The sequence below is a fragment of the Ovis aries genome, chromosome 8 (assembly GCF_016772045.2).
Source record: "Ovis aries strain OAR_USU_Benz2616 breed Rambouillet chromosome 8, ARS-UI_Ramb_v3.0, whole genome shotgun sequence".
Classification (NCBI taxonomy): domain Eukaryota; kingdom Metazoa; phylum Chordata; class Mammalia; order Artiodactyla; family Bovidae; genus Ovis; species Ovis aries.
In genome coordinates, this window is record NC_056061.1 from 81,392,351 (window position 1) to 81,417,392 (window position 25,042).

At 38.1% G+C, this 25,042-nt stretch overlaps 1 protein-coding gene across 11 annotated transcripts in view; it reads left to right on the forward strand.

The window, feature by feature from the left end:
- The window catches only part of ARID1B (AT-rich interaction domain 1B), a 424,945-nt gene that overhangs the window by 229,739 nt on the left and 170,164 nt on the right, over window positions 1-25,042 (forward strand). For 6 of the 11 annotated variants that reach the window (XM_060419862.1, XM_042253667.2, XM_015097501.4 and 3 more), the window contains exon 5: window positions 24,517-24,558. The exons of the other annotated variants lie outside the window; for them this stretch is intronic. In XM_060419862.1, the coding sequence (XP_060275845.1) occupies window positions 24,517-24,558 (42 nt within the window). The remainder of the gene's footprint in view (window positions 1-24,516; window positions 24,559-25,042) is intronic. 11 annotated transcript variants of the gene reach the window in all.

Sequence of the window (25,042 nt, forward strand, 5' to 3'; positions counted from 1 at the left end):
GTTTCATTTCTTTTTAAGAACTCTGATTAGTATAGTTCGTATACTAGTTACCATAGAAGTTTTAAACTAAGGGAAAGTATGCTTTGAATCACTAGTAACTTGAGCTCTGCTGGATAAGTGATGTGGAGAAGGAAATGGCAACCCACTCCAGTGTTCTTGCCTGGAAAATCCCAGCGGTGGGGGAGCCTGGTGGGCTGCCGTCTATGGGGTCACACAGAGTCGGACACGACTGAAGTGACTTAGCAGCAGCAGATAAGCGATGAGGTGGTCTTTCTATACTTACATGAATTAAAACTTATTTATAATTACATTGTTATGGAATATTAGCATCTTTTTGTCTTACCAGTTACTGCTACTAGGCTTTATAGATGTACAACTTAATATGACAGCTTCTAGATTTCTGACAAGAGTTACTGTATACAATACAGAGTGGGGTGTTATCAGCTCCATTAAACAACTTTTTGATAGAAGGGTGATCATCTAGCTTTTAGTTCAGTATGAACCTATAGATGGTATGACAAATGGAACCGTTAAGTCTCCTTTGTAAACTAAAGAGCGATAAACCAAATATGTATTTCAGTTATTCAGCAGAATGTATTGATTGCCTTCTGTCAATACAGAGACTTTGCTGTCTCTGTATTATGCCAGGAATAAAAAGATGAAGAGTAAAATTTGTTGTTCTGCATCTTCTAGGAACTTTTGCAGGCTGAAGTAGAAAACAAATAATCAGATCATTATAATTCAGTATTTTGAGAGAGAGTTGGCTAACCTGACTGAGATATAAGATTGGGAAAGAAGACATGATATTTGATGTCATGTGCATCTTTTGTATAAAGAATATTTCACAAAATACTTGCTATGTATGTGGTAGACAGTGTTTGTGGAATTAAGTTTGAAATGTGCCCTGAAGAGGAAAGAGTTGATGAGAGCCTGGGTTAAAGAGAAAGAGGGCAGTATGATTTCTGGTTGGAGCCATATCAGGAGATACGGATAAATTACAGAGTTTTGAGCTCAGGCAAACTGGTAGTTAGTCATTAACTGAACAAAGAGAATACAGAAGTTGGTTTGAGATCAGTGGAATAAGAGAAAATTAGTTTAGCTTCTGACTTGCTAAATTCAAGGATTTTGAGAGACATTCTCGTGAGACCGTTCAGTGTGCAGTTGGAGAGGTCTGGTCAGTCCTGGACCTCAACTAGAGGAAATAAAGATTTGGGATTCATCAAAATGTTTGATGTCAGAAGCCATGGTGGTGAATAAGTGATAAGAATGTCCATGATAGATCTGTAAGGAAGAGAGGATTTTCAAATTGACATTTTTGGAGCTGGTTGGATTTATTTAAAAGGCATCCACACTTGATAGAACCTGGCACTCATTTGGTCCTCTTGATTTAGAATTTAGCAAGTGCTGCCTGTCTAACATTGCATTTGCTGTCATTTTGTCTTCCCTTCACTACTTTCATCCCTAGCATGATAGTAAAATTGTAGGAAATGCTCTACTGTCCTTACTGTGCCAGTCATAGCATCAGCTCCGTCCTACCACTACATTCTTCCCACCCTTCAGAGTGAAAGGAGGATTATGACCGGATTCCTGCATCTTCATTGTCCTTAAGTCAGCAAAAATGCTCTCAGATTGATCAGAGCCTCTTGATATGGCTGTAAGAGACTTTCTCTAGGGACAGCATCTCACAGATGGAAACATGTTTCTAGTTTGGTTTAGGGAAGGGTCAGGAGAAATGGTTTCTTCATTTCTGTCTCTCAGAAGACTTTTGACTAATTTATATACTTGGGCACTTGGCTCTTGTTTTTACATTATTACAAACATTTTTATGCTAATCTTTATAGATCCTCCTTTAATGTTTTGTACTTTATTTCCATATCAGTAAAGGAATTGCTGATACACTTTATGCAGTGATGTCTTTAGTTTTTTTTAAAAAGACATCCACCTCAGTATAAATTTAAACTATGTCATCCAGTTCCACATAGTTTTGTTATTTTTCCAAGATATCTATTCCTATCGAGTATGGCTGTTGACTGTTTTAACTGTGGCTAGTCTAAAATAATATGCTGCAACTATATATTATACATCAGGTTTTGAAGACCATATAAAAGGTCAACTATCTCATTTATTGTTATACTGAGTACACATTGAAATGGCAATATTTCAGATTTATTGAGTGAGATAACATTAAATTACTTTCATCTTTTTTTTAATGTGTCTCCACAAAAATTTTAAATTAATATGTGGTTGCAACATTTCTATTGGACAGTGTGACTGTAATCGACACCAAATACACCCTCACTCCCCTGCACTTACCCCAAATGAATTGCTTCTGCTTGTGGACTTGTTAGTGATTGATTGCTCTTGTTTCTGATGTCACTGCTCAGTGTGGAAGCCTTTGGTAATCTAGCAACAATTCAGATGATTTTTAAAACCACTTTTGTTGATTACAGAGAATTTTGCAAAGGACAAATTGGGGAAACAATTTAAATGTATTGAGCTACTGAAAAGTAATACTTGGAACCAGTAAAACCATCTATTGAGGACCACAGGAAGTTGTTTTTGTTTGTATGGGCTGTAATTTCTATGAGAATAACTATTGGATTTTATAAAACACGTTTTTTACTTTTTTGTTCCAAAAGGGATTTAAAGTAGTCAATTTTATAATGTAAGTAATTGATTGACACTATATTAGGAATCCAAGAGTAGTATTTGTTACTTTAGGAATTTCTCATGCTAGCCAAAATTTCAGTGAGATAAACATTCATGGGACTTCACTGACTGCCCAGTGCTTAAGACTTTGACTTCCAGTGAATGGAGTGCAGGTCTGATCCCTGGTCAGGGAGTTGAGATCCAACATGCCTTACAACCAAAAAACCAAAACATATAACAGAAACAATATTGCAACAAATTCAATAAAGACTTTAAAAATGATCCCTATTTTTAAAAAAATCACGATCCTCTAGGTGATTGCTCATTATCCCTCTCATGGTCTGTCTCCTGAGACCAGACCTCATTCACCTGAAACAAAACTCTGTTACAGAGGACAATCCATAGGTGGAGAGGAGCACACATTTAGGAATGTCTCACCTTCTCAGAGTATGTTGGAAAACTGAAAGTAAACATAGCTCCAGCTCCGTCTGTTTGGTGCTGATGTCTGTAGCGTAAACATCTAAAGTGGAAACTTAGTTTATTACTAGGGAACAAAATGTTCAAAATTAAGTTGTAAATTTAAAAAATGACCTCTTTTATGGTGATACAGAAAACTGCCTACTTCCTGGACATACTTACCCTGCTACAGTTATTTAATGATTACCTGTCTGGGTATGAGAGAGAGAACCCTCAGGTCTCAACCTTACTCCTGTTTACTAATCTGAGGATTTGTATCGTGAGAGTTATGAGAATGTCTGATTCCTAGCATTTATCTCATTTTAAATTTTTTGCTTAATTTGGTACCTACTATGTGTAGCACGCCTTCTAGGGGTTTTATGGGTAGGAGGACATACATAAATACACAATGGATGTATCTTGCCTTCAGAGATCTAAGAGAAAAATAGACATGTATGATTACATAGAAAATTATATCAGTCCAACTCAGTACCGTACAAAGTGCAATGATTCTAATGAAGGGGATTAAGAAGGTCTTCTTGGAAGAAAACATGGAGATTTCAAAAGGGCAAAATTATAGGAAAAGTGAAGGGCTCTGTTGGAATACAGCCACACACACACACAGACACAGACACACACAGAGACACAGACACAGACAGACACACAGACACACACACACCCCGAATACAGTAGATTCAGCAAACAAGTCACTAAAGGAGTGAGTACAGGGAGATGAAACTGAGTGGCAGATTAGAAACAGATTCCCAATGAGATTCCCCGAGGTAAGAAGTTTGAACCCAATTCTCTTGATATTAGGAAAGATTTTTAGCAGAGTGACATGTTCAAATCTGTGTTTGCTGAAGACAATAATGGGGCGCTGTGAAAGATGATGGGTGGGAAAAAGCCTGAAGTCAGGGAAGCCTGTTTCAGTATTTTAGGTTTTAAAGGGGAGATGCAGCACTCAGTTAAGGCACAGGTAACAGGAATAGCAGCTAGGATGGATCTGAAAAATTCACATGTGGGGAGTGACTGGATGATGAGCAAAGTTAACTTTTAGGCAGGTGCTATTTAATTCTCGTAACAACCGTCCCGCCAGTCACTGTACTTTATACATGAGGAAGCTGAGGCAGAGATGCTCAGAAACATGCAAGCCAGTGCTTGGAGGAATTACAGTCAGTCCCTGGTAGTCTTGCCTAAGCCCAAGCTCTCAATTTCTGTTTCTCCCTCCGATGTGGAGAAAAAAACAGTTCTGAAACAGTTCTGAGGTTCTAACATTCCTAGGCCTCGTGGCTATTGCTTCCATCAGCAGTGGGAGGACCTTGTCTTTTACAGATGGATGCCCATGAAGGTTCTGTTTCAGGCTGCTCCGTTCTCTTGATTCTGCATGCTTTTTTATATATAATAAGCTCAGTCATCCATTCCCATGAACTCAACTACCATCTAATTGCCCATGACTTCACATTCTTTAGTAAAGGTGCCCTGACATGTACTTCCTGCTGCCAGCTGGCTGGCTGTCTCCTCCTTGGGGTGTACCACAAGCATGTGAAAGTAAACAGCCCCAAACCAAACTCATTAGTTGCTAGTTAATGACATAACCTTACTATCATTCAGCCCAGCAAGTAGAACGGACGTCATCTTGACTACTGTCACACAGTAGTCATTATCTCATTAAAACTATCTGAAAATCTCATTAGGTACCTTTAAGCACTTTTTTTCCCCTTCCTTTGTCTTCTAATGTGTGTGCATGGAAACAGAAATACATATATACATAAATACCTACCTACCAACCAACGGACATAATTTGGATAACTGAAAAGAAACCGTAGACCAAAAAGTAGCTGTGAGCGGGACAGAAGGAGGGAGAGACTAATTTCAGAAAGGAGGGAATAGTGCATGTGTAACTAAGGAAATGGCAGTGACTTATGGTTGGTTTCAAAAAACTTTAAAGTAAAATTGAAAACCATTTCGTGCAAAGTATGTTTTAGGAAAATCATTGACATTCAGAAATAAATAGAATGAGTATAATTGTTTTGAACATTTCTTCTTTGATGAAGAATTTACTTAAAATGGATTTCAATACTTTTCTGAATTCTTGTATTTCATCTTTGTAGATAGCAGCATTTATGCTATTTATATGTCACTCTTTTACACCCTTTTTAAAGTTCGACACTTCATAAGGGATATAACTTGAAGTTAAAAAATAAAAAGTTTGTGGGCAAATCTTTTGTGTTGGTAAAATGTTGTTATAATCATGTAATTGTAAGTTGAAACCTGAAAAATAGATATGGAATCCAAAATAAATTTAATGAGCATCATCTTTTTTTCATAATCTTACACATTAATGATTTAAAACTCTATTTAAAGTTTCCTCAAAACTAATCTTGTCTAATTTTTCTTGTTTCCTCAAGCCAGTGTTACCTCCCTCCACATACCTCTTGTTTATAGTTCATTAATTTTTTCCGATTAATGATATGTGAGTTTCTGCTGTATATATTTTGTTTTAGTAATCTACTTGATTCCTTTGTTTTCTTCCAAAAAGAAATAATATGGCACTCTAAGTTATAAATTATGTATAACCTTAATGGGTGACAGAATGCTGCTTATTTGTAGACTTTGGTAGTTAAATATACATTTGGAAAACTAAAACTTAACATTTGCTCTAAAAGACGTGTTACGGGTGATTTTTCAGATGCAGCGATGCTAGCAAGTCAGCTGGAGTCGCTTCCTGTGCGGCCCTCCCTAGTCCTTCTCGCTAGCGCTGGTCCTTCTCCGTGCCCCTCCCGGGCTCTGGCTCCAGGGTGCCTCCTGCTTCTCTTTCCCTTGCCTGTCAGCTTCCGCGTTAATCATTCATCACTCTAATAGTTTATCTATTTTTATTCATTGCCAAAGTCTGGCTTTGGAGAGTATGGAATATTTGAAGGAGAGAGAACCTCTTTCCAGCCACTAGCCCTGATAGGACTATTTTCGTTTTTCTATACATTAAAAACAACTCTGCGTTTGTTTTTTTCGTTTTCATAACCAACATATGTTGAGCAATTAATACACCCAGTGGTTCGATTTGGCACTCAGGACAAAACAGACGATGTTTAGGAAGAAGGTACAAGGAAACATGAAAGGTGTGGGGGCGGGGGACAGGAAAGATTTAAGCAAGTTCAGAAATCCCCTTCGTTCCCGCGCGGAGCCCCAGGAATCCTGAGTGTGTGCTCAGAGGTGCGGTGGCAGAGCCTCCGCGGAGGAGCCTGGGAGAGCAGGCAGGGCAGCTGGGGCGAGGTTGTGCAACAAAGCTCCGGGAGGGAGCTCCCAGCAGGCCCCGCGCCCCGCCCACCGCTCCAGGTTTCCCGGCAGGCAGCCTCCGCCCCGCCCTCCCCGCTTCCCCTCCCCTCTCCGCGCCGCCTGGGAGCTGTGGGCTGGGGTGGGGGCGGGGGCGGAGTGGGGAGGGGGGTGTCTTCCCGCTTGACTAGCCTGAGCCCCAGCCTCCGTGGCCATTTTCCCCGGGACTGGCAGGACCCTGGGTTCCTTCTCGGGAGCTTTCTGCGAGCCGGAAAATTGGCAGTTTAGGCAGGAGGTGGCAAGTGCCTTGTCGAACGTGGTTCTGTAAAGTTTCTGCTGACTACAGCTTAACATTTAAACGAAACACACCAGCTGGATTGGTGAAGGCAGAGAGCGTTTTTCCTGTGCCACTTCGGGCCCCAGTTACACTCAGAATTGCTTCATTTGCCCCCTAACCTTCTCCTCCTCCTCCACCAGTTTGGCTTGCCAAAAGCTGTGTGCTTTAATTTTTTCCGTTTCCTTTAGTGCGTCTCTCTTTTCACCCCTCTTCCTCCTCCGCTCCAGAAGGAACATCACCACCCAACTTCTTGGACTGGATAAGTTGCAACTCGTTTTGCATGATTAAAACTGAGTGCCTGATGGTGGAAAAGCACTGAAGGAGCTGAGGAAGGTCAGAGCCACTGCCCAGGCCTCTAAACACAGGGCGGGGCCGGCACTCAGAACCCACTTGACAAAAACAGGGCGGGGCGGGCGAGGGGCGGGGTCAGAGCGCAGAGCTGCCAAACTTTGGGCGGGGCCGTGCCTGTGGACAGGGCGGGTGGAGCCTGAGACCCAGGCCTATGAGAACTCAGCTGGACCGGCGGGTGAGGGGCGGGGTGGCCACCACCATTGGCTGCTTCAGTGCAGCCAGGAGTCAGGCTGACCCAGGCTAGGGCTGCTTAGACAGGCACTTGGTTTCCATTTGTGTCATAACTCCTGTTTGGAGCCAAGTACATGCTCATCCACCTTCCTTGGCAGGAAAACCAACTCACAGAATTTTTTTAAAAGCTGGGAGAAGGGTGAAGGAGGGATGGACTGGGGATTTGGGGTTAGTAGATGCAAACTATTAAATACAGAATGGGTGAACAATAGAATCGTACTGTAGAGCACAGGGAACTATATTCAATGTCCTGAGATAAACCATGATGGAAAAGAATATAAAAAATAATGTATATATGTGTGTATCTGAGTCACTTTGCTTTTCAGCAAAAATTAACAACATTGTAAATCAGCTGTGCTTCAGTTAAATTTTAAAAGCTGTGGAGGGTCTAAGCTTGTGAAGTTTTAGCTGCTGCATGTGTTTTCCTGCTCATAATTAAGTGCTAGAGGCTTTTTGAAATACTCTTTCTGCTGTTAAGCCTTTCTCTTTCATGAAGACTTAGATTGAGTGTTCTCCTTGATCACCTTCTCTAGGAGTTTTAAGTAGAATGTTGCAATTTCGAGATCTTGGACATTTTCAAGTAACCTAAATGTCATTATAGGTAAGACTGTAGGTTAATTAAAATATGCTTTTAATTCAACCAATAACAATCAACTATGGCCAGTTGGTTTTTAAACTTTTTTATTCTACACTACGGATATGTAATTTGTAAAGCTTGTTTACTCATTGATGCTATTTACAATAAATAGTTTACTATTTGGTATGTTTGCTTTCTGTCATATGCAAGTCAGCTTAATCTTGGAATTCTGGAAATTTAATTTGATGATATAATGGGAATGTAGTTTTGAGTTAATTTATCACTATTGATGTAGAGGTGAAATCAAAGAAATGTGTCTTGAAGAATTTAAGAGAAATGGCCTTGAATAGTTCTGAATATTAACCTTCCATTTGCTTTTATGCCTTATACTGTTGGCATAAGTATGGCAGATGAGTATGCATAATATTTTCCCTTGCATTGTGTATAGAAACGAGATTTTGTAAAAACTGCTAGAATCCTAGCAGGGATGTTTCTAACTTTGATCATAGTTGCCTGCATATGACATTTGCCAGTTCCTTTTTAAATTAAGTAAGATCAAATATTTTTCAAGTATTTTGTTAAAGGAATGAGTAATATACTAAAGTATGCTATTGAACACCTCCTCACAGTATAGTGTTAGGGTAAGCCTTTATTGGTGATCATCAGTGGGTCATGATAACAGCTCTTTTTAGATTTTGAGCTACAGTCTTGTGTAATAGTGGTGAAATTGGTTCTGGTAAATTAATTTTGAGTTGACAAGCTTTTTAACTATCTGACTTTGTGGATATTGAATTAATAAACAGGCTTAATTTCTATATATCTCAAAAATGATATCCATAATTGCAAAAGACAACAAAATGAACCCTTTCATATAAGTTGATGGAATTTAAAAGTGATATAACATGATTTGAATAAAAAACAATTTCGCTGCTTTCACATCCTCCCAGCAGCATATTCCATGGTTACATGAAAGTGAAAGTGTTGGTCACTCAGTCCTGACAGATTCTTTGCGACCCCGTGGACTGTATATCTGTCAATGGGATACTCCAGGGAAGAATACTGGAGTGGGTTGCCATTCCCTTCTCTAGGGGATCTTCCCACCCAGGGATCCAACCTGAGTCTACCATCTGAGCCATCAGGGAAGCCCCAACAGAAAGGCGTCCCTGGGTGGATTACCCACTAATCCCATTGGTAAAAATACATCTGAAATTATAGGTACATCAAACTTTATTTAGGAATCACCATTCTGTTGTTAATCATAAAGTCTTGGTTTCAAAAGTCCTAACACAGTTAAGTATCAGCACAAAAGACATACCTATTTGGATAATCATTTATGCCTATTCTCTCCAAGTTTGTTTCTGTTTGCTCTGAGCATTTGCCTGGTTTATAGCAAACTATGAAATTATACTTTGCCTCCCTAGTATCCTAGTGTGAGTATTACTCCTCCAGGTTTTTCAAAGGGAGTCTTAAAGCAAATAATAGATTTAAGTGAGAGTTCAAGCAAATGTCTGATTTGACTAATCTTGCATTTAGATTTTAGATCTAAGATATATATACACACATGTGAACGTACACACACCTGCATGTACATATGTTAACAGGCCTTAGCTATTTCAGTTTATTTTTACTTTTGACGTTTACCCATTTCCCCATTTTACAGAATAAGTGGATTTGCATTAATTGTTAACAACTCTCCTTTTATTTTATTTTTTTAAAAATAAAACATGGCATTGAGCTCTCATATTGTATGAGTAAGTTTATCCACCTGTGCAGAGTTGTCACTGAGCTTGCAATCTTCTTTCTGGAAGAAATTTGTTTTATAGCATTTTACTTCGGCAGTAGTAAAACCACTGCTCTGTGGAAACCTTGGCTCTATAGCCCTCTGTCATGAATATGATGATAATGTAGTTTAACTGTTTCAGCAATTGAAGTGGCTTTTGTCCCAAACACTGTTTGTATTCCTGTTAATAAAATCAAGATTTGAATCATGGTGTTTCCTCCTGTGCTTATGCTCCTTGATATCAGTAGCTGGAATTTCCCATCTAGGCCAGGGATTCTAACCTCGGTACCACTGGCATTTTCGGCCAGATAATTCACTGGTGTAAAAGGACTATCCTGTTCATTGCAGTACCATGAGCCACCAGGAGCATACCTCATCCTAACCCCCATTGTGATGACCAAAAATGTTACTAGACATTGTCAAATATCCCCGGACTTACTAAGAGGGAGGGGGGCAAATTTTTTCTTGGTTTCCAAGTAGCTGTTTGTTTGCTTGACTGATTAATTTTAAGTTTGGTTGTACATTTTTAATTTCAGAGACTTTGTTTTTGTTTAAAAAGCTGAAGACTTTGTATGAATAAAACTGAGCCTACTAATTTAACAGTGTTAAAAGGGCCTACCAAGAGTAAGATTTCATACATTAAAAATCAAGCTTTTCACCCTTGAGACTATATTTCAAGCTTTTGGCTACTTTATAAGTAGAAAGTAGTTTCATGGTGTAATCTCAGTAACTCTGAATTTTCTCAACATATCTCCTAGAGTTACTGGAGCTGGATTACAAAATAAGCATTAACATGTGGCCCTTTAAGAGGTTTTTGGGTTTTTTTAAGATTTGAATTTTAGAAACTGAATTCAGAATTTCTGAGCTATAGGTACTGTTACGAAGAGGTTAAGTGTTATACTTCATATCTGAAGATTTTATACCGTTCTTGTCTAAACTTGTACATACTACTTTAACTTTAGTGTTGGCTGTACTTTTGATTTTAAGTTGATTTGCTGGTTGTCATGTTGAGATTCAAACTTATATGCAATTGTATTAAATATCAAAAATTTTCATTAGAAACACAACCCCTTTTTCGTTTTAAAAAACTGAAGTTATTTCTGCCTGACCATAACATTTCAAAAACCTCAAATTTCCCCTACCTCAAGAAGAATCTAGCTAACTCCAAATCATGCAAAACTCTGTAGAAATTATCACCTGAAAATTTCAGTCCTATGATCTGAAACACTTTATCAAAAAAGAAAAAAGGCACACTCTACAATGAAAATCACAGATGTTTTGAGGATGGCTTTCTGGAATATTATTTTAGTTCTTATCTGCATATTTGGAAATGGTAACATTTTCTGAGTACCATTAACTACTATGATGATGTGTGAAGAATAGTACCCTAGTAGAACCTTAGAACATTTTTAATGGAAGTTTGCCATCACCCCAAAGTTCCACTGTGCTCCTCCTGGGTCACTCAGCTCCTGGCAATCACTGATCTGTTTTCTTTCTTGAAAGTTCCGCCTTTTCCAGAATGTCGTAGAAATGGAAGCATACAGTAGGCAGCTTTAGCTTCTTTTACGTAGTAGTACTACATTTGTGATGCATCCATCTTGTTGCTTATATCAGTAATCAGTTCCTTTTTTATTGGTGAGTAGTTTTCCGTTGTATGGATATAGTCTGAAATTTTGTTTATCCGTGCACCAGTTGATAGACATTTGGATTTTTGCAGCTTTTCACGGTTTTGAGTAAAGCCTCTCTAAATATTCTCATACAGGTCTTCAGGGAAACATGTTTTCACCTCTCTTACGTAAATGTATAGAAGTGGGATTTCTGGATCATGTTGTATTATTTTGCTGCAGTAGATTACTTTTCAAAAATCAGTTCTCATGGTTAAATCCCATGATTTTAAAGAAATTGCGTATGTTTCCTTTTGCCATATGCTATTACTGTTTATGGTAGAACCAGAGGATTCCTGCTTGATAATTTATTCTTTCCTGGTATGGCAGTGGTAAAGAATCCACCTGCCAATGCAGGATGCACAAGTTCAACCCCTGGGTCAGGAACATCCCCTGGAGAAGGAAATGGCCAATCCACTCCTGTATTCCTGCCTGGAAAATCCCATAGACAGAGAAGCCTGGCAGGCTATAATCCATGGGATCGTGAAAGAGTCAGACACAACTTAGTCACTAAAACGACAAACAATGAATTTATTCTTCTGGAGAGTACTGTAATCATATGCCACCAGTATTTTAGAAAGTGACTTTATTATTTATATCAAGATGTGTCTCTGACATGAAGTAGCAACAAGAGTGTCGCTAACAAGCGTGGTATCTTCCTTCTCTTCTGGGTCAGTCTGTTTCGAAGCTGTGTCTTTTCATGTTTCTGTTGGTGGTTTCCAGTCTAACCTGAGCCTGTGTCCTCAGGCATTCAGCTCTTCAGTGAGCAGATGAGGGTTTGTAATTATCTCCTCCCTGACATTCTTCTGCACCTAAATGCCCATGTCTTGAATTACCAACATTTTTTTAAGATTAAAGATTCTTTAGAGACAAGGCCTCTATGGCCCTTTATTATAGAAGATTAATATTGAATAGTTTTGAACTCAAAAAGGCGTGAAAGTAAAGTTGGTAGCAAAGCCTTTTCACACAACTAATACCTGTCTTTGAAGACTTCCTCTTCTTCTTGTGCAGTGTTTTTCTAGACAATATTCTTGTTTCGGGGAGAGAAAGACCGGGCAAACAGGAATAGTGTGGTATGCTGTTAGTTGCTTGCCTTGAAAACTTCAACTCTCCCCGCGCCACCACCCCCCCCCCCAGTTTGCCTCTGTCAGAACTTCCTGTACTAACCTCAGTTTCCTTCACATACTTCTACTCTTTGCTTAATTTTTTTTTTTAACTATTGTTGCCCTTTGCACATAAGAATATCTTAAGCAGTTTATGTGAGAGAACAATTGAGGTGACATGATTGGTGTGGACAAATTCGTCTTGGATAATGATGAAAAGAATTAAAAAGTGATGTCTTTTCTAAAGATGTCTTAGTTATGCAGTTACTAGTTTTACCGAATTAAGTAGGTAGATTCTTTAAAGTAAGTCCCATCTAAATAAGAGTTAGTTTTAAGGTAAAAAGTTAAGGCTTGTGTCTCAATATAAGTATACTGAACCTTACATTCTTTTCTTTCTCTTCGGTTGAATTATCTTTCTGTCCCAGTTTGATAATCAAGATAGTCTTAAACAGTTTATATTTTGAAAGACCTTAAAGATACACTGTGATAGAAGTCTGGTTGTAATCACTGTTCCAATATTTTTTAGACCAGTCTACTTTTTAGAAGTATTTTAGGGTAAATAGATGTTTTTTCATATTTCATTTTTTGCACATGCAGATCCTGGTGACGGAGGTAGGGGGCTAGGAACATGCAGACAGGAAAGAGGGCAGCAGAAACAGAAGCTGGTGGCTGGCAGTCAAATTAATAATGTACAAGCAGCCCTATGGAAGCAGTGATAAAAGTAATTTGTTGACCTTCAAATATTTTTGTTTTGAAAATACCTTTCTGTTCTCATCTAATCAGTTAAAATCATCTTTGTGGCATCTGCTACCCCAGGCAGAGTGGTTAACTTTTACAAATGCTTTATTTGTGGGTCTCCACAGCCTGTGTGTCTATAGCACCTCTTTTGAATAATAATTGTATAACAGTTTTCAACTTTCTTTTCTGAATTTGATCTTAATGGTGGGCAGGACTGAAAGAGAGGGTTAAGTATGGTCAAACAGTACTTTTGCTAAATTTTTAACTTTTAGTAGATTTATTCAGTCATTAAAAAAAATTAATTTTCCTCTTTATGAAATTAAAATGAAGAAAAGAGTTTATATTTTTGGCTTATGTTTTTAGTGCATTTAAATTTCTCAGACTCTGGTAGATTTGATAAACTTTTTTATATCAATTATATAGGAATGAGTAGATACTTAAACAGGGAAGTATTGCTTAAAACTGCATTGAATTATAACAATTCAAAAAGAATATGACACAATGTAAGATGAGATAATAGTATTTAAATTGTTATAAAGACTAGAAAAACTTAACACCTGAACTGCCTGGATACCTGTAGCTTTTGTATTTTTCTTCATCACATCTCCTAGAATTTAAGGACAATTGTATAGAAAATCTTATTTAAAAAAGATAAGATGTTAACTTGAAGAATATAGAAAAGCAATCAGAAAGAAATGATAATGTGGTGAATAATTAGTGTTTTACTGTAGATATATTTTCTACATTAATAAAATACACTTTGCAGAAAGATCTAAAGGTAAATATTAAAGCATTGCTTTTATTGAAAGTATGACCTGTTTCCAGAAGTTTTGTTTACAAATTTACATTATATACACTTATTGCATTAGAAGAAGCCAAAGGAAATCATGAATATATATATATATATATATATATAGAGAGAGAGAGAGAGAGAGAGAGAGAGGTCTATTCTTTTATAATTCCATAGTCCATATTTCTTGATAAACACTGAGTGTAAAAATGATTAACTGTTATATCATGTGATTTCTCCTGGGATAGCCCCGATCTACAAATTTGTCTGTCATATAACTGGTAGAGTTACACTTGGGCACCTATTGTACTCTTTGATCTCAAGGAGACCCCCTATGGAGTAAGCATGGTCTTGGGACCATTTAAACCTCATTCTCCTATAGAATGCGTGTCTGTCAGTATCCTTCAAGTGATGACGACCTGCAACATGAGGTAGGGCATTCCTACCATATGCTGTGTTGTGGTCAACCCACTTAAGTACAGAGCTCAAATTTTACCAAAACTTACTTTTAAAAATTAAATTTGAAAAGATTATAAACTGTGTTCTTTATGAAATATTTACTATAGTCATTTCTCAGTATAATTCTAAAGGAATGATTACATTTTAATTCAAGAATAGGGATAAAATATCTGTCTTTGAGCAGTGTTCTTAATTTATTGCCATCAATTTTAAAATTTAATCCTTTTAAAGGAAATTAAAATTTACTCTTGGCCAGAGAGACAAAGGGCTTCCCTGAGAGCTCAGTTGGCAAAAATCCGCTTGCAATGCAGGAGTCTCCAGTTCAGTTCCTGGGCCAGGAAGATCATCTGGAAAAGGAATAGGCCACCCACTTCAGTATTCTTCGGCTTCCCTTATGGCTCAACTGGTAAAGGATCCGCTTGCAGTGTGGAAGACGTGAGTTCGATCCCTGGGTTGGAAAGATTCCCCTGGAGAAGGGAAAGACTACCCACTCTAAGTGTTCTGGCCTGAAGAATTCCATGAACTGTATAATCCATGGGGTCACAGAGAGTCAGACACGGCTAAGTGACTTTCACTGTCACTTCACATTCAGAGAGATAAGTACATCAAATGCTAACATACCATCATTATATATAGTAAAACTGGATTTTGACTTTTTATGTTTAATAACACTAGTGTGTAATGCAAGTAAGTATATTGTCACCTAAATGGTACGTAGACTTTAACTTTCGTATTTATATAAGGTGGAGGATGTTTTCAATCTTGATAGATCTTACACTTGTAACATGGACCTATATCAAATTGTGGTATATAAACATATATTCATATTTTCATTGTGTTACAGTCCTCAGTACATTCATTCATACCTACTTATTTGCTCAACAGTTATTTCAAGGGCTTCTCCATGTCAGACATTATTTTCTGGATAAAAAACTTACAACAGTGAATGACATGTGCAAGGTCCCTACTTTTGTGAAGTTTACATTTCAGCAAAGGGATAAACAAGGAAATTTCAGGTAGTGACACTAGAGAGGGAGAAGAGCTCTTTTAGGAGAGAACATTTAAACTAAGGTGTGAGGATTTGAAGGAACCAGTGATAGAAAGATCTGATAGCACAGCGTTCCAGGAGGCAGGAACCGCAAGTGCACAGGCTCTGAGGTAAGAGAGGGCCATTTTGAAGAACAGAAAGGAAGCCAGCTTAGCTAGAACATTGTGTGTGGAGGGAGAGTGTCGGGACTGGGGATCAGAGAGGCAGGCAGGAGCCACTCTGTTGAGCTTCTTGTGGACTGAGCGTTTTATGGTCTTGAGAGGGTTCAAATAGAGAGTGGAGATGGATGAGGGACTTGCCTGTGTAGACACTGTAAGCACTTTCAGAACTGCCTGTTGTATTGTAATGTTCTAGCCTGGAACTCAACCCATAGGTATATGATACCTGAGAGCCTTAGTTAATTGTGCTACGGAACAGACCAACCAGTAGCTTAGTGCTCAGAGCAACCAACATTTCTTTAGCTTGTGATCCTTCAGTTTGCCAGTCTGGCCTGGGTAGTTCTCCTGGTTTCTGCTGGTCTCATTTTCCTCTCTTCTGTTAGCTATACTGATCTGCTAAATGGCTCTCTCTGCTTCTTCAAGTTGACTGGCTCATGGCTAGGGTGACGTGGTAACAGAACCATATGTCTCTTATCCTCCGACTAACTAGCATGCGCTGGTTGACTTTCAAGTAGGCATTGCCTCTTTAATCTTAGGCTTGGAAGTGGTACACTGTGCTTTCTGTTGCTGTATTCTATTGATCCAGGCAAATCGCATATCCAGCCCAGACTAAAGGATTTGAGAAATTGACTCCACCTGCATAGTGATGGCTATTTTTGCACACTGTTCTGTACTCAAGGTCTGTTTTCTCTGAGCCATATCATGAGTTTGAGAATCTCAAATGAAGGTATCCTCACCCAGTCAGGGAATATAGCTAGAAAGGGGAGTGTGACCACAATGTTCACAACCTTTGTTTTAAATTCAACAGCCTGGATATGAAGATACAGCTAACATTCTAGTATAGGAGACACTGTGATCACAACACTTGCAGTGAAAAGTATAATTATAACATATCTGTCATTTGCCTTGAAATTGTAGTACACTGTATTAAGTAGAACAAAAATGATTTTTGGTTGCATATGAAATTTATTATTAATATTTATTGGTTTCATATATAGGTATAAGTTTTTAGCTAATTTTAAATGCATTCAGAGAATGGATGTTCTACTCAGAGCACTTTACAGTAGAAGGCATCATTGTGAGTTCTATTACCAGCTAACCAAACACCTAGCAGTTTCTGCAAGCTGTGTCCTTGAGCTGTCATGTGGCCTGTACGTGCTAATAAGGAGAATGAGGAGAATAATAAGAGAAGAATGCTACCAGGGTTTTACATGTCTTAAGTGTTCATTTTTTAAATAGACTACAAAAAAGTAAATAATAATGATAATAGTGGTAATAATAATAACAGTATTTAAAAAGACAAAACAAATTCATTGCTTGCTGAAATTAAACCTTTGCAACCCAGTGTGAGCTGTCTGTGTGCTTATGTGAGAGGGAGAAGAAGAGAGGTGGGGGACAGAGGGCTAGTCCTATAATCTAAATTGTCGTAAATCCTGCAGCATGGTTTCGGAGATCAATTTGTTTATTAATGTCTGCTTCTCCTTCTTTTGGGTAAAACGGTGTGTAATTGTTCTAGTTGGTATATTGGTCTTTTTGGATAAACCAAAGGAGACATAGCACTCTTTAGAGTAGTATTTTTACCCCTTAAACATAAATTGAGGCAAAAATTATTTTTTTAAAGCATCTGAATTCTTAGTAATTTACCTGTGGACAAATACTGTGATTACAGATTGTATCAGGTTCTTCTACTTTCACTTCCACCTGCCTTTGGGTTGAATGAGCCATGGATAATTTTATTTTTCTCATCCCTACCTGGAATTACAGGCAAAATCTATGTTAATGTAAATGGCAACCCACTGCAGTATTCTTGCCTGGAAAATTCCATGGACAGAGAAGCCTGGTAGGCTACAGGCCATGGGGTCGGAAAGAGTTGGACACGACTGAGTGACTTCACTTTCACTTTCATGGTAAAGCTATGGTATATATGATCACTGGAGAAAATAATGGATTATTCTGCATCACAGTTATTTAAAGGAAAATTAAAGCTTGAGTCGTCTCTTCCTCTTGTTATTTCAAAATAAATTACAGATAGATCAGATGTTTAAATGTAAAAAATATAAAGTGGAATGTATTAAAAGAAAGCATGAAGAAATATTATAAAGTCTGGAATGGGCAGGACATTTCCCAGCATTGCACATATTCTAGAAGGCATGGAGGGAACAAATGAATAGATTTAAATATTTATAATACCAAGTCTCTGTTTTTAATCCTACTTTTAAATTTTAATATGTTAAAAGCATTTATAAACTATTTCTTGAAAGCTGAGTTATTCATGATTATGTCTATCATATGAATATATCATACTTTAACCATTCCCTATGTTTGTGCTTTTTTCTACTTTGTCATTATTTTAAATAAAGATGTACTATATATACCTAATATATAAACAGTTGATCATAAGTCAGATCACAAAGATTTCTTTAGCAAATAGATTGCTAGGTAAATGGGTGTGAATATGTTTGAGGCTTTTGATGTATAATGGAAAACTGTATTCTGCGAAGGCTAGTCTTATTTACATACCCATCGCAGGTGTTGGGGCTTCCTGGTAGCTCAGCGGTAAAGAATCTGGCTGCAATGCAGAAGATGTGGGTTCGATCTCTGGTTTGGGAAGATCCCCTAAAGAAACCCACTCCAGTATTCCTACCTGGAGAATCCCCATGAACAGAGGAGCCTGGCGAGCTACAGTCAATAGAATCACTAAGAGTTGGACACAACTGAAGCAGCTGAGCACGCAAGCACACACATACACATGTTGAGGGGTCTAGTTGTACACACAGGCATTGAGTAAGACTTTTACTTACATTTCTATGGTTATTACTGACATTGAATAATTTATTTGATACTTTTTAATGTTATCATTTGCATATTTTATTAACTAGTTCCTTTAAATTGAACAAGAAAAACACATGTATTGGTGGAAAAAATTTCTTATTATATTGTAAGATGATATACAGTGAAAAAACGGTCTCTTCCTTGAGGCAGTTACTAAAGTATTTCTTGCATATCTTTTCAAAATGGTCTTTATCAGTCATATGGCTGAATCTCACTATTTTTAACACAGATATTATCTTAGAGTGTACACTGTTCTGATTCTTTTCACTTCATATGACATCATGGAAAGTTTTCCTTATCTACATAGATTCACCTCCTTTTAACAGCAGTATAATATTCTAGGCTTAGCTGAATTCTGAATGCTGCTACTGCTGCCAAGTTGCTTTAGTCGTGTCCAATTCTGTGCACCCTCGGAGATGGCAGCCCACCAGACTTCCCTGTCCCTGGGATTCTCCAGGCAAGAACACTGGAGTGGGTTGCCAATTCCTTCTCCAATGCATGAAAGTGAAAAGTGAAAGTGAAGTCACTCAGTCGTGTCCGACGCTTCGCGACCCCATGGCCTGTAGCCTACCAGGCTCCTCCGTCCATGGGATTTTCCAGGCACGAGTACTGGAGTGGGGTGCCAGTGCCTTTTCCGAACCTTAGCTGCATGCTGCTGCTGCTGTTGCTGCTTAAGTCGCAGCAGTTGTGTCCAACTCTGAGACCCCAGAGACGGCAGCCCACCAGGCTCCCCTGTCCCTGGGATTCTCCACGCAAGAGTACTGGCTTAGCTGCATGAGAAGGTATTAAATCCCCTTATTGGTAAACATTTTGTGGGTGGTTGTATTCAGCTTTTTCCTGTTACAGATAACTGTGGTAAGCAACTTTGTATATCTTTGCTTTTGTGCTTGGATATCCTGGAATTGTTGGGCTAACACCTAATCACATGCGTACACATTTTGGTGGATGTTGCTAAATTGAGCTTTATTTCAGTATATGTTCTTATCAGCACAAGGCCATGATCTGAGTGATTTCTCACATCATTGTCAATATTATTAACATCTTAGTTTTTTTAATCTTTGGTAATCTGTGGTGAGAAAATAGAATAATGTAAGTTTTAATTTGCATTCCATTAATTGTGAGTAAGAATCTGTGTGTGATCATAAATCATCATCATTTGTTCCCTTTCTTTTTGTGACAGTGTGATCCTGATTTTAAAATCTTTTCTTTTTCTTATAAAACAGAACGTAGTTTTGGGCAGTTTTTTACATATATATGTATCTATTCTTTTCAAATTCTTTTCCCATTTAGGTTATTAAAGAATACTGTGCAGACTTTCCTTGTGCTGTATAGTAGGTACTTGTTGGTTATCGGTCTTAAATATAGCGATGTATACGTGAAAATGCTGCTAGATATTTGTTCTTTCTGCTTTAGAGGTGTAGAAAGGACTTTGAAAGTGATTAAGAAAGGGTAATGTACAACCACTGCTACTTCCAAATTCATGAATTCACATTTTTCCTATTTTCTTAATAGAATGATTGGAAATTAAAGTGTTTTATTTTAATTTTGGCAGAGGGAGGGCTTGTTAGAGTAATTGGTAGAGAGAAAAGCCAATTGAAGGCTTTTTGCTTGATTAGAATGAAAGAACTATGAAGGGTGTAGCTGCTTCTGAACTTTGCAGATTGAATTTCCACAGTGATTTTAGGAATTCTCTACAAATGGAATCCTTTTAGGCACTTATGTTATAAAGTGTTGATTGTAGCATCATCTGAAAGAAGCATAGTTTAATGGAAAGGGCCTCATCCTGTACTTAGGAAGTCTCTGCTTTGTTAGCCCACACGTGCGTGCTCAGTCGCTTCAGTCATGTCCAACTCTTTTGTGATCCAATGGACTGTAGCCCGCCAGGCTCCTCTGTCCATGGGATTCTCTAGGGAAGAATACTGGAGTGGGTTGCCATTTCCTTCTCCAGGGCATCTTCCAGACCCAGGGATGGAACCCGCGTCTTGTACGTCTCCTGCATTGGCAGGCAGGTTCTTTTACCAGTAGCGCCACCTAGGATGCCCACACAGATCCCTTTATACCTTATACCTCAAGACCCCTTGACAAGTTCTCTCTCCTAGTGTTGTCACGTATGCTTCTCATTACAGTATTGAGTTTTCTTTGCATTTGTTACAGCATCTGTGGGGAAAAGGAGAACATTGGGTATCACATCCTAATTTTAATTTAGGTAAACCTGTGACCTTTTTTCTTGATGATTTCCTAAGACTGCCAGTTTTCAATAACCTCAGATATGCGGATGACACCACCCTTATGGCAGAAAGTGAAGAGGAACTAAAAAGCCTCTTGATGAAAGTGAAAGAGGAAAGCGAAAAAGTTGGCTTAAAGCTCAACATTCAGAAAACGAAGATCATGGTATCCGGTCCCATCATTTCATGGGAAATAGATGGGGAAACAGTGGAAACAGTGTCAGACTTTATTTTGGGGGGCTCCAAAATCACTGCAGATGGTGACTGCAGCCATGAAATTAAAAGACACTTACTCCTTGGAAGAAGTTATGACCAACCTAGATAGTATATTCAAAAGCAGAGACATTACTTTGCTGACTAAGGTCCATCTAGTCAAGGCTATGGTTTTTCCTGTGGTCATGTATGGATGTGAGAGTTGGACTGTGAAGAAGGCTGAGCACCAAAGAATTGATGCTTTTGAACTGTGGTGTTGGAGAAGACTCTGGGAGAGTCCATTGGATTGCAAGGAGATCCGACCAGTCCATTCTGAAGATCAACCCTGGGATTTCTTTGGAAGGAATGATGCTAAAGCTGAAGCTCCAGTACTTTGGCCACCTCATGCGAAGAGTTGACTCATTGGAAAAGACTCTGATGCTGGGAAGGATTGAGGGCAGGAGGAGAAGGGGACGACCCAGGATGAGATGGCTGGATGGCATCACGGACTGGATGGACGTGAGTCTGAGTGAACTCCGCGAGATGGTGATGGACAGGGAGGCCTGGCGTGCTGCGATTCATGGGGTCGCAAAGAGTTGGACACGACTGAGCGACTGAACTGAAGTGAAAGTCACTCAGTCGTGTCTGACTCTTTGCGACCCCATGGACTATACGATCCATGGAATTCTCCAGGTCAGAATACTGGAGTGCGTAACCTTTCACTTCTCTAGGGGAACCTTCCCAATCCAGGAATCGAACCCAGGTCTCCCACATTGCAGGTGGATTCTGAACCAGCTGAGCCACAAGAGAAGTCTCCCTAAACTGAAGATTAAAAAGAAGAATGACACCATGAGTGATCTCATCTAGTCATTTCTGAATTTGAATTTATTTTTAAAGTGAATATTTAAATAGATTTCATCCAGGTAATAATATCTTACTGAAACTCACTTTTTATCTCATACAGTAGTGAGTACATGCCTAACGTGCAATAAATATCCAGAAAGTCTATGTTAATGAGTAAGGTAAATGCAGACAGTCAGCACTCTATCCTCCCACTACATTCTTAAATCTTTACACTGAGAATGTACTGATTTTTTCAGTTGTACATTCTTATTTTAACTTAAAATTGAGACTACTTTATAGCCAATATAAATTTGCTGATGATGGTTGTATAATAACTCCCATCATACAAGCACAAATCTACTTCTGGCTTTTTATAGGAATTATAGGTGTTAGGCTTGTGCAGTAGAAAATACTTATCTTATTTTTGTTTTTACAAGATTGAAATTTATTATAAAAGAACCAGAAAGTTTAGCTGATCTCTGTTGAGAGTGAAATTTAATTACTACCACCTGAAAATCATGTGTGAAGGCTGAAATACTCCCTTACTCCCACTAGAGGGGGATTCCTTCCAACTTAGGTAAAAAATACTCTTAGAAATAGCATGAAAACCTTTGGTTCATTATTATTAAATTAAATCTATTTAAATTTAATCTTTCTTTTTTATTAAATTAAAGTTAATCTCGTGTTTTAAAAATCAGCTGTTTTTTATAGATATTACAATTGAAATCTTATAGAAACATAATATAAAGGATAGTGAACTAAAGTGCATATGTATTTAAACCATAGTGCTTTTGAACAAACCATAAATTTTTAAAATTTGGTTTAATTAAACTAGTTCACACTTAGGAATTTCAGAACATCATGTTGAGGCCTCCTGACTAGGGTGGAGGATGAGGCTGACTTTTGAGACCCACTCCCTTACTCCAACCCCCAAGGTCTGTCTTTGCCTCTATCTACTGACAAAGCTTCTTGGAGAGTTCCTGAATTTCTACTTGAAAGCTTTGGTTTGCTGTCATCTCAGGTTGTCAGATATATTAAAGCCATATCTTTATACAAATTTCTATTTGCTATTGAATTTTCTTTCTTAAGTAAAAGCAGAACTCACTCTAGATATGGTTTTTGCAGATTTAAACATATAATGTGTTTTTTTTTTAAAAATTCTATTCGTATCAAATCAAGAGTGAATGCACCTAACACTGAGGTATTCAGATATGAAGTATATATATAATTCAAGAGTAAATGTCATATTATGTAGCTAAGTAGCTAAGACTTGGTAAATTTGTTGCTTGTGCTTTCCTTTAAAGTCTTCAAATGTTGATTAGAAGCTTTAATGTAAAAATATTTAGCGTTAGTAACCTAGTGAAAGGCCCAACTTAGGAAATTGAAACATATGTAAATTGCAAATAACTGAAACCACCACCCCCCTTTTTTTCCTTAAAGTCTAAAATAAGATCTAGTCTCCGACAGTCATCTTTGGAAAGTTAAGTGTAAACAAACATGCTGTCAGTGACTCTTTTAATGATTTCATGCTGTACTTATCCAATATTCAGTCTTTATCCTAAAATCACATTTGGTATCAGCAACATACTTTTTTCATCGAAATTAGGCTGTTCGTCTTCTCAGTGCCAGTCATGCATTTCTCCTGCTTTGCGCCCCAGCCTCTGTCAGACACCGGGTTGTGGTGAGCCTCACATTCAGTGCACCAAGTGGAGGGAGCAGTTTGTTTCTTCGTTTCTTTTTTTGACCCCTTTACTTTCATACTGGATGACAGTCTTATTGAAATGATCTTATATTTCCTCCTCCTAGCTAATTTTTTTTTTAATTGCAAGATACATTGGATGGCCTGTATGTCTTCTACTTAAGTGCCTACTACAAATGCCTAATTTTAAGATGTTTAAAACTAACCGTGGCTGATTTGTGTTGATGTATGGCAGAAACCAGCACAATATTGTAAAGCAATTATTCTCCAGTTAAAAATAAATAAAAGAAAATAATAAACAGTGAAGTCAAGCTAGTTTGATATTATTGCCCCACCCCCACTGCCTTCCCCGGACACTTAAGAAAATATTCTTTGTTCTGTTGCTTTCTTTTCTTGCCCTTTTCCACCATATACTGGCACTTTGTAATCATCAAATACTTTATACACCAGACTGAATAATTATGTTTAAAAAACTGTAATTATCAATACACATCTTACTTTAGATGCAGCTCTTAAAATTCATGTTAATGAGCTCTGTCTTCTAGTGTGTGAGACTGATAGGCAATTTTGAAGTTTTGCCATCATTTCACAACTTGTTGCTTAGACTCTGACTGCCTTTTCCTGAGTGTTGCTTTCAGGAACTCTCGCTCTGCAGCATTCCCGAGATTCAGGACTACCCACTCTGATGTGAGCGAGACAAGAAATGACTAGCAGCTTCAAAGCATGATGGAATTGCTTTACAGAGCATAACTTTCCCATCACTGTCTGTGAAAGATCAAAAAGTATATGCAACATCTAGTGATTTAAATAAGAAGGACGATTTCTCCTACCTCCGAGATCATTTTGAGGAACTTATAGCACCACTTCAACATGATGCCAAATATATTGATAGGTGCTCAGCCTGTTGTAAAACTGGAACCCAGGGCAGTGACCTGGATTTATACCCTACTCTTGAAGAGACTCACAGATCTCGCTCTCTTGACATATGATGTAAATCAAATACCAGCTTTCTCAAAACTCTTAGTTCCAGGCCATGCCTGTGCTCTGGTGTCTGTGGCTAGATTCAAAGAAGGTGTCTGATAGTGCCTAAATTATTTTTTCCTTATGATTTCAGGTTGAAGTCTTGACCTCGGAGGATACTGCCTTTGGACTCAAGGTGTGTAGTCTGATATAGCTTATTGTATAGGTTTCATCAGCTCCCCTAAGGGATTGGAAGGCTCAACAGAGAGGACTTCTTTTTTTTAATCAAATGGGGAGGTCCTAAAATCTTCCCGAAATTTAAGATTTCTTTTTTATTGGGATTAAGATTAGATTATGGCAGTGTCTCCTTTTTCTTTTTTCTTTGATGTAGAGAATATGAGAAGTAGTACAGGGAGCTTAAGGTTTTATTTAGTAGCAACTGACTTTTAAATTTGAATTAGCCCTGGAATAGAATTTACTGAAATTCCCTCCAGTTTGGGGGCTGTGAAATTCAACCACAGAATGCTGTTTTTGGTTCATAACTAACTCTAGCTTCATTCATTCATTTATTCATTATCCCTAGTATTTATTGAGCCCTTATGTTCCAGTCATAATTAAACTAAATCTCAGCTCCTGCCCTTGAGTTGCTCATAGTCACTTCATAGGTTTTGACCTGTAAA